The following is a 9707-nucleotide window of genomic DNA, read 5'->3' on the forward strand; positions in this document are numbered from 1 at the left end:
TCTATCTGTCTATCTGTCTGTCTGTCTGTTGATCTACCTATCCTAAAGGCATTGTCATGACAATCTTATTGGAGTTTCAAGAGTCCCCTTTCAAAAATAAAGTGAAAACAGTCAACCAGCCACCTCGCCCATTGGCCAAACGTGGATATTAATAGACCATGAGCTAAGTCCCAAAGCGCTGTTGACAGCCTAGAGAAAGCAAGGCGAGAGAGCAAAGTCTCTAATCAAGTTACTTTGAGTTTGACCGTCAATAACGTAGTCATCACTTTGTCTGCCGAGAAACAGAAAGACTGTGAAAAGCCAAGAGGGGCTGCGATTCAGAGGGCGCGAGGTTCCTCTCAGCCTAAAATGATTCCTGCTTCCACAGCCGTCTTCAGGAGCTGATTATGATTCACTCTCACAAAGACAAGGACAACACGTATATTATTAACCCAGTGCATTGGTCATAATCTTTAATTAGGTTTTGTTCATTTAATCATTCTCCTCAATTACAAAAAAACACACATTTGTGTACACACGCATCCACACAAAGTGTTTATTCAGTGGGTGGATACTCGGGCCATGGCAATAACATTATGATTCTATGGGATAAACTAAGTGCACTAATTAAACATTATTATGTAGAGTGATTTATTATTGTGTGTGTGGCTGCTTTAAAAAGTTGACCCTCCACCTAAGATTGATAAATCACTGAGTGTATTGTCATTTGAATGTGAAGACACGGGTGAGCTGATGAAATTCAAGGGTTTTTTAGTCGCTTTTCATTTTCAAGAAGATAGAGTAATTAGTGAGATTGTCATTATGTGATCTTTCACAAAATGAGGATGCTCGATGTAGACTGATAGAATAGTGAAGGGAAGTAATTGAACAGTATCCCCACGCTCTCGCATTGAAATACAATAGCGCGAGGAAGCTCGTGCAAATTGGGCATTATGATTTTTAACTCACTTTTCCGACTCCAGCTCACTGCTCTCTCGCCCCCTCTCCCCTCCATCCTCTCACCCCTTTCCTCATTGCTTGTGACCTCGTCACCTCGGAGCAAGCGGCATGATGAATGACTTTGGTTCACTTTTGGCGGAGGGTAAAAGATGAAAGGAAAGAGCTAAAGGCCAACTATCACCGGGGGGGGGTGGGGGAGTTTATGTTCTGCCTGAATCCAAGTCCTCCTCTTTCACTGCTTCTCCCTGCTCCCTCATTCCCTCCCATTGTGTGCTCCCTGTAGTAGCATCTGGTTAATGGGCCTCTTCAGTGGATAGTCTCTTCCATCTTCTTACATGCGCACATTTTGTGTACAGGCACACAAACACACACATGCAGATAGTTTCAATTTGCTTGTCTGGCTTTGAATGATTTTATTATATGTTTTCCATCTTTCTTGAATGTCTTGTTTGAAAAATACGCTGCTTTGTTAATGGTTGAATGTAGGAAGGACATTTTGTTAAGGACATTCAATAATTTCGTGTGTACAATACTTCATTTCACGTGGCTTTGTACCGAACTGTATGTCTGTGCTATTGTATGCCTTAAATAGATTATTATGGACAGCATAGCAGTTGATATTACCTTGGAGGGGTCATATTGGTGTAGGCGGTGGTGCTCAGTGGTAAAAGGGTCCCTATCAGAAGGTTTGTGGTTTAATCCCTGGCCCTGCAGTCCCATGTTGAAGTGCCCTTGGGCAAGACACTAAACCCAGAGTTGCCCCCGGAGTGTAAATGTGTGTGAGTGTTTATCTGATGAGCAGGTGGCGCCTTGCACGGCAGCCTCGGCCACTGTGTGTGAATGTGTGTGAATGGTAAATGGTTCCTGTGCTACGTTAAAGCGCTTTGAGTAATTATTAGGACTAGAAAAGCTCTTTATATAAATAAAATCATATACATTTTATCTCAATTTCTTTGTCTACAAACTCCTTCTAGTCTTTATTTTTTCTTCCACGTGTTTAGTTTAATATTGTCCTCTTGACTGATTCCACTTCCTGGAACTGAAGGACAAATGTTGATGAAACCCAGCAGTGATGTCTGTACATGCAATATAAGTAATGTATTCTGGCTACAAACTGTCTAATTGGCTAGATGGAGACGTGGGTAGAAGATGGCACAAAGGTTCTAGAAAGTAAGTGTTTTTGTCCTTTCTTTTGGACACCAGTTTATGTAAACTCGGACGACTCCTGGACCTAAACTCTGATGTGTAAGCCACATGAGTAATGTCAGTGAAAGGCAATCAAACCGCGGCCTTGTGTTAAGAGAGCTGGCAGAATTAGCTTGCTAGGAATGCTGAGCGCTTGACACAACATTACAGGGCATTCTGTTTAACCGGCCCCATACTAACAAATAAGCAGGGATCAAAGGATTAGAGCGCCATTATTAAAGCCAGCTGGAGACCTGACTCAACTAGAGGCATGCTAACATTATGCTATTAATGGTACATGTTCCCGTGATGGCATGCAAGTATATGCAAGAGCTTTTAAAACTTTGGTTCTTGGCTGAAAAACAGTTTGTTGTCGCAGTACACTATGTTAAGATTTATTTTGGTTGATTTGGTTGCCTGACTAGGACTAGACCCCAGATGACACCTGCTTCTAGCATTTTTATCAACTCACCTTGCATTATTCTTTTACAGCCTAGACATTACTCTGCCTTAATGATGGATAAGAAATCAATATCTTACCATAAAAGTATCTACTTTATTTAGCCAGTGTGATCTTTGCATCCGGTTTCCCATCACTACAAACACATGGTTTTATGTCCTCATGCCTGGAATGTGCTGTTGAATCTTTCATTGAAAGGCAACGGAAATGTGTTTTCCAGATAACATTACAGTTGCAATAAAGCTCGGCTTGGGCTGTGATTGAAACAATACTGTGCCTAAGCCGCACTGAGCCCACCTGTTTGTTCTTCCGTAATTGGATTCTGCTTCATTCCATTTGCCTTAATGCTGATGCATAATGCAGTGTTCTGAGGGGACCAGCCATTACTAGGCAGGGGACAAGGCTTGGAGGAGTAACCCAACCTCGCCCCCCTCCTCCTCCCCACAGCCCTGGGACATCTTGTCAGGGCCTCCTGTCCTTCAAAGCAGCCACTTGCTCATGCCGGATGGATTGATGGTTAGACTGCCGGCTTGATGGGAACCAGAATAGCGGGTGTCGATGTTACGGCCTACAACAATAATACGCTGGCTTTCACCAGCATTCTAATGAAAAATATACAGGGACTGGTGTAGGGGACTGGGTGGATGGACCTTCATCAAACACATCAGTATGTAGAGCTGCTACCAAGAAAGGCATGTAGAGCCAAAGCCTAATATTTCCCTTGTAGTCAAGAATGTACAGCAACACACCTTGGTCATATGCAAGACAATGGCCATGTCCAAGTTCATAGGAGATAGTCTCACATTAGCACCATTGTCACATTCTTACTTATAAACTGCTGCATTCATACTTGAAAACTGCTCAAGGAAACAGAGAAATAATGGATTCCAGTGTAGCTATGCAACATGTAAGTGGTAAAAGCTAATTTGAATGCAATCATGATTCCTGTTCACTCGGAGGTGGATCGCGTGTTATGGCATGCTCTATAAACATCACAACAGCTTCAATAACTGTCATCACGACATAGACTCCCACATGCTTTTTGCCGTTTTCACCGCGGCCATACTCCCATAATTAGCTGCCTTTGCTAAGTGGCTGGTGTCGATGGCTGTGACTCCGCTCTGCCCACAACAACTTCATCTGCCCATGAAGAGAAGACATCTGGAGACGGTGTGTGTGTGTGTGTGTGAAAAATGAAAATGGGTGCATTAAGTAGTGATGGTAGATAAGAGAAGTAGAGCAATAAGAAGCGTGACAGAAACTGCGTGGGTACTGGGGTATCTGACTGAGTGGGTGAGCGTCTGTGGTCAAGGTTCATCAGCGTGTCATCGTCTGCCTCCACACCAAAAATAATAAGTCCCTCTCTCTCTCTCTTCCATCCACTTTCTCTCCCCTCTGCATCAGCTGAATATGAACTGAACTCTCCTGCACACTGACACATGACTAAGAAACAGCTGATGAAGCACCATTATATAATTATATTGGGTAATATAAGAATAAAATGGTAACAGGGAGGTCGATGGGATAGAGACAGCTTGAAGAGAAGGCTTTGCAAAATGTAAGTGATTTAATGACTATGCTCAATAGATTTGAGATTGAGCATTGGTGTGGGGAGTATGCTCTGTATTTTCTCTGAGAGGCGTGACCAACGGGCAGTGCTGGGCTAGTTACTTCCAAAATATAATATATTATAGATTACCAGTTAATGGCATTTTTGAGTAATTTGTTATATTACAGTATTACTGTCTTTAAATTGTAATGCTAACTTTTGCATTACTTTTGAGTTACTTTCACCAAAATAACACCGAAAATTTGACTTTCACTGCCTGAACAACAAAGTCTCCTCTTTATAGATTATTCATAATATTTTGTAAAATGACCCTCTGCTGTCCGTGCCGACGTAGCGTCGCCTATTGGGACACGGATGTTGTCCCTTCCGTCTCTGGCTGCGACCACGGGAACAGAGACGGGACAACACCTCGCTTCAACGCAACGTCATAACTCCTGAAAATAATATCCAGCTCGCAAATGCATATGTCTCTGCAGTCATCTCAATATTTTGCGGTGTTCGTGACTTCTTAAAAAAACAAAATACCCACTAAATGTTGCATTAAAATGCGTTGTAACTTGCGTTACTGAGATAGTAATAAGTGTAATATTACCGAAATTGATTTAGTAATGCGTTATATTACTGTGTTACAGCAAAAAGCAATATGTTACTGTAATTGAGTTACTTTTGTAACGCTTTACTCCCAACACTACCAACAGGCCTAGTTCAAATGACTCTGTACGCAATTGGATAGTCCTTCAACCAATCAGATCCAGGCGACGTAGAAGCAGCAGGCGCATCAACAGGTTCCTGCGCTTTGGTGGCGTTCGGTGGCCGCTATGCTGAATGGTTGCTTCTTCTACCGTCATCTTGTTAAACCCGCCAATAGCGCGCCAGCTAGATAAGCCAGATTGTGATTGGTTCCCGCGAAATTGTGAACTGAAGCAGGGGAATTAAAGGTGCAGGTCTCCAGACCGAGCTGCAGAGTCAGCGGGGGTTTACCCAGTCTAAGAGTATGCAGTGTGCATTCGATGAAAAGCTGGCATCTTGATCTCTTGGTTAAATTGGGAGTAGAGAGCATGCAACAAAGTAATAGATTTCCATCTCTTCTGACCCTTTTTCAGTTACTAGTTAATACATCTTTAAATGAACATATCCCCTGGCTACAGAGAGCGAGAGCTTACTGCTTTTTCCACTCCCTCCAAAGAAATAGATGCTGGGACATTGATTGCAGCAATGTGTACATTTGAAAAAAATTTAAATCTAAAACATTCTGCAGACAGGACGAGATGAGAGAATTGTAAATACTGTTCCTTAAGAGGATGCCGAGCAACACTTACAGACATATATTCAAATGTGTGTCTCGTTTGCACGCTTTCGTTGGTGTGTGTGCTGTAAAATATGAAGAAGGCGAGTCAGTTGAGGTCTGATGAATGGATATGACCATGTTGACAGACGAGAAGAGAGGGTGACACAGCTGGGAGAGAGGTAAAGGTTCACTAGAGAGGAGTTGACAGATACCTAATGCTAGCCTTTGGAAATGCTTGGCTTCATTGCATCACCTGTGGAATGATCCACAGAAGACATAAAATGAGGCCCGAAAGACATCTTAGCGGATACTATGGTCTCTCTAGAGCTGAGGGGGACGGTAGAAAGGAAAACTAGTTTACAGTAAATAGCATTAGTATATCGCCATAAAATATTCTCCATTTGATAAGAGGTCCTAACACAAGACAAGAGCACATTTTTTAAACTACTGTACTTTCTCTTGCCATGATGGATGCACGCATTACACACTCACCATGCTCTAACTGACACCTGTTTGACCCCTATCCTCGTCTACAGGAGACAGCACCTGGTGCCTCCCCACAACACCATTAGTGGTCAACCGCATGGACACACACACACACACGCGTGCACACTCGCGCATGCTCTGTCCATGAGATATACTTAGGGGATGTGATACAACCGCTATGATAGCTAACGCTCTGAGATTCACACCCCATGGACTTGAAAGGAAGGGATCCATTTCCTACAGCAACCACAAACCATGCACACATGCACCACACACACCCTTGGTGTGTGAACTTTGTGTCTCTTGAAGAGCGTTTTTAGAGAGGAAAATACATAAATGTATACATGTAAAGTGAGATCTTCCAGTTTCAAGTGTTTTTAATTGATGCAAATTACTTGGTTCTTATAACGCTGCTGCCAGTTGTAAAATTCTAAAATGCTTTTTAACAGTTAAACTGAGCAAAGCACTCCACTCTCCCCTGAGACATTTCCCAAGCACATCTGTAAATACTTCCTGGCTATAATTTCCCAAGAACCATGACTAACCCTACAAAATCCACTTAAGAGTCAACATTACCAACCTAAAAGATGATTGTTTTTTCTGTACAAACAACCCAGTTTTATACAGGGAAGAAAATCTATTCATTATTAAAAAATCTATTCATGCAGAGCTTTTTTTATATACGAAGGAAACACACAGTCAGGAACGTGTGTGACTCTACATGCAGTATTATATTAACACGCTACTTACCTACTGTATGGCTTTTGCATTTTTTTCAGCGTCCACCATCGCCGAGAACGGGAGGAAAACATGCCTGAAGCTCAAAGTTTTCGTCCGACCATCAAGTAAGTGTTTGCATGCAACTCAAGGCTTTGTAACAGAGCTTGTTGAAGTACACATTTGGATTGGAAATCAGAACAGTTTATGTCTACTTCTCTGGTTACCTCACTTCCTCTTCAATTACATTTTGCTCACTGTCCAACATACCCCTTTCATTTGTCACAAAAAACGCCTAAGAACAAATGTTTTTTTTTTTTGAAAACATCAAAAGGATGATAGATGATCACATCAAATGAAATCCAGGTCACTTCATACTTCATCTGAATGTTGCCATGAGCTTTGTTGCTTGGGATGTTTTATTTCAGGGCTGAGAGGAGGGGGTGTGTGCTTCAAATGTCACTAACATATTTGGCATAAACCTCTAATGATCTCTCATTCTCCCTATTTTCTGTTATAGACAGCTGTGTGAAAACTATAGGCGTACATGACCGCGTTTTTGATGTAAACGACAAAGTAGACAATACATTAGAACCACGAGGTTAGTATGGCTTCCTGCTTTTTTGATTCTCTTCAGTATGACCTCCATACATCTGTACATGTGTCTCCTTTTTCTGTGCCTGTTTCCTTTTTAATGATGTTTGTCTGAAAGCTGATCAGTCCTTCCACACCCCTGCCTGGTGCTTCTCTTACACTGATTTTTCTCCAGATGTTGTGTCATTGCATTGTTACTTGGATGTAATATTGATGGACAGTGTTGCATGTTGATATCCATTTGTATATACACTGCATGGTGTATATAATTACTTACATCTATATCACATTCATATGTCTACAGTCCATTGTTCTCATTGATGTGCATGATTCACGTTTTCACAGTTTTGAAACCTGTTCAACACTGAATGTCACTTCCAACTTGATGTTGTGCTTCATGTCCTGCGTCTTGATTTTCTGCTAAAACCATTCCATGCCAATACATCAGTCACTCGAGTGCTTTATGTAATCTGACCAGTTTTAAAAGAGATATATATATATATATAAATACAAAGATATGTGTGCATATACACATACATTTACATGGCAAGAAAATATTATGCAATTTTCTGTTTCACTACTCACCGAGGACAACTAAAAAATACTTATTCATTTGAAAATGAGCTTGACTGTGATTATCAGAGGTTATCATAGACTGCCATCTAAATGGGACACACACACCAGGCCAGATAGTAGAATATTTGCGATGCCCATCTGCCTCTCCTCCTGCCTGATTCTTTATCTGCCTATTTGCCTGCCTTGCTATCCTCCCTGCATCATTGATGGCTGCCTTTCACCTTGCATGCGTCTTTTGGCTCATTCCCCTATTACGCTCTCCAAAGGAGGGAAATTAAGACGTTCGTGCGTCTTCTACTGTTGCCACGTCCCTTCAAACACACACACACACATACACTGGTCCTTCTCTTAGTTGTACTTTCCCATGGTGCAGAGGGCACATGGCTGCTGCCCCTGCCGCACACGAGGCACCTCGCCTGGGAGTGAAATTAAAAAATGTTTTCGACGAGATTCGAAACATGACATAGCAACCCAAGTTCATATGGCAACTCAGACTCCACTATCAGCACTAACTTTAGAAACTTATTGAACATGAGCCCAAACATCCCAGTAACGCTCTGATGTCTCCACAGTCATGATTTTGGAAATATTGCTTACGGCTTTGTACATTCCAACAGAAACATTAAACATAAGAAACTGCATTCATTACAGAGTGTTGTCTTTTGTCTGTGGTGCACTGTTGCAAAAGAGCAGTGGTGTACCATTAATAATAATTCCCTTTTTTTTTTGTTATCGTTCAGATGATACCAGCCATGAACCGGCTGAGCCTTCCCGAAGTGATGAAACAAATGCTGCGCCACACCTGCAGAAAACAAGTCCACTCCTGGCTTTGTTGCTGGTCTGCCTATCAACACTCTTCACTTTATAGCGCCTCCCTCTGTCCCGGAGGGCATTAACACCTAGCGTGGCCTGAATCTGCCCGAGGCTGCGGGGGGGAAAGGGGCGGGATTTGGGTGGAGCGTGTTTGCTTGATTGGGCATCAGAGCAGGCTTCTCAAGGATCCCTCTATTTTTTTCAGAAATATATTTAAGTGGTCTTTCTCCGTCTGTGAGTGAAAAAAGTTGATGTTGGAAGTGGGAGAGACAATTCCCCCTCTCGAACCTTCAACTAAGATGCCAAATCCCGTTTTTTGACACTTAGTGATTCTTATTTTCCGGTGACTTTTGACATCCCTTTACATCATTTTTTAATGTCATTTCAGCACTGATGTTTACCCACACACACACACACACATATATACACAGACACATGCTTTGAGAGTCACATGCACAACACTACACTAACAGTCAATAGCAGTAGGGTTTTTACATTTGATACAGTTGTAGCAGTACACAGTTAGAAAGTGAAGATTTTAGGTCTTAGAAAGAACTGTACATACACACATCAAAAGTGTCCCGAGACCTTTGAGAAGCCTTTGGGAAAACATTTTAATCAAGTTCTGCGGGATCATAAGAAGCAGATTGAAGAAGCGTGCCTCCATTTTACTAGGAAGTGAAGCGCAGAGCTGAAAGATGAAGATGGAGAAAAAGAAGAGTGCTGGTTTTAAGCAGAGGGGCGAGTGGAAACCACAGCACTGAGAAATACGGACAGTACCTGACATGCACCTTAGCCTTCAGATCTTCAGACTGTCCTGGTTGAAAGATAGCACCCAATTGTTTTTCCCTTGAAAACAAAGTGTGTGTATAAGCTGCTTAGAGCTTGGGCGAGTGAGTGTAAAAGCTATGGATACACAAGGCTTCTTTTTCTTGTCCTTCTTTGTGAAAAGCATGCCGGTCTGCTTAATAAAACACGCCTTTCGAACACATTTGGTTCACCATGACTCACAGAACAGCTAAATTGAAACGTTCTCACCAGACACTTTGTAGACTGCTATTAAGATTGAGGATCGATAT

General features: G+C 42.1%; 1 protein-coding gene across 2 annotated transcripts in view; it reads left to right on the top strand.

Annotated features, from left to right (window-relative positions):
* The window catches only part of efna5b (ephrin-A5b), a 90942-nt gene extending 81472 nt beyond the window's left edge, over positions 1-9470 (top strand). The window contains exons 3-5 of one of the 2 annotated variants that reach the window (XM_034872468.1): positions 6708-6773; positions 7166-7246; positions 8556-9470. In XM_034872468.1, the coding sequence (XP_034728359.1) occupies positions 6708-6773; positions 7166-7246; positions 8556-8683 (275 nt within the window). In that variant the 3' untranslated portion in view covers positions 8684-9470. The remainder of the gene's footprint in view (positions 1-6707; positions 6774-7165; positions 7247-8555) is intronic. The other variant, XM_034872469.1, reaches the window with a different exon arrangement.
* Positions 9471-9707: the final 237 nt, after the last annotated feature.

Source organism: Etheostoma cragini, chromosome 5, assembly GCF_013103735.1.
Source record: "Etheostoma cragini isolate CJK2018 chromosome 5, CSU_Ecrag_1.0, whole genome shotgun sequence".
Lineage (NCBI taxonomy): Eukaryota > Metazoa > Chordata > Actinopteri > Perciformes > Percidae > Etheostoma > Etheostoma cragini.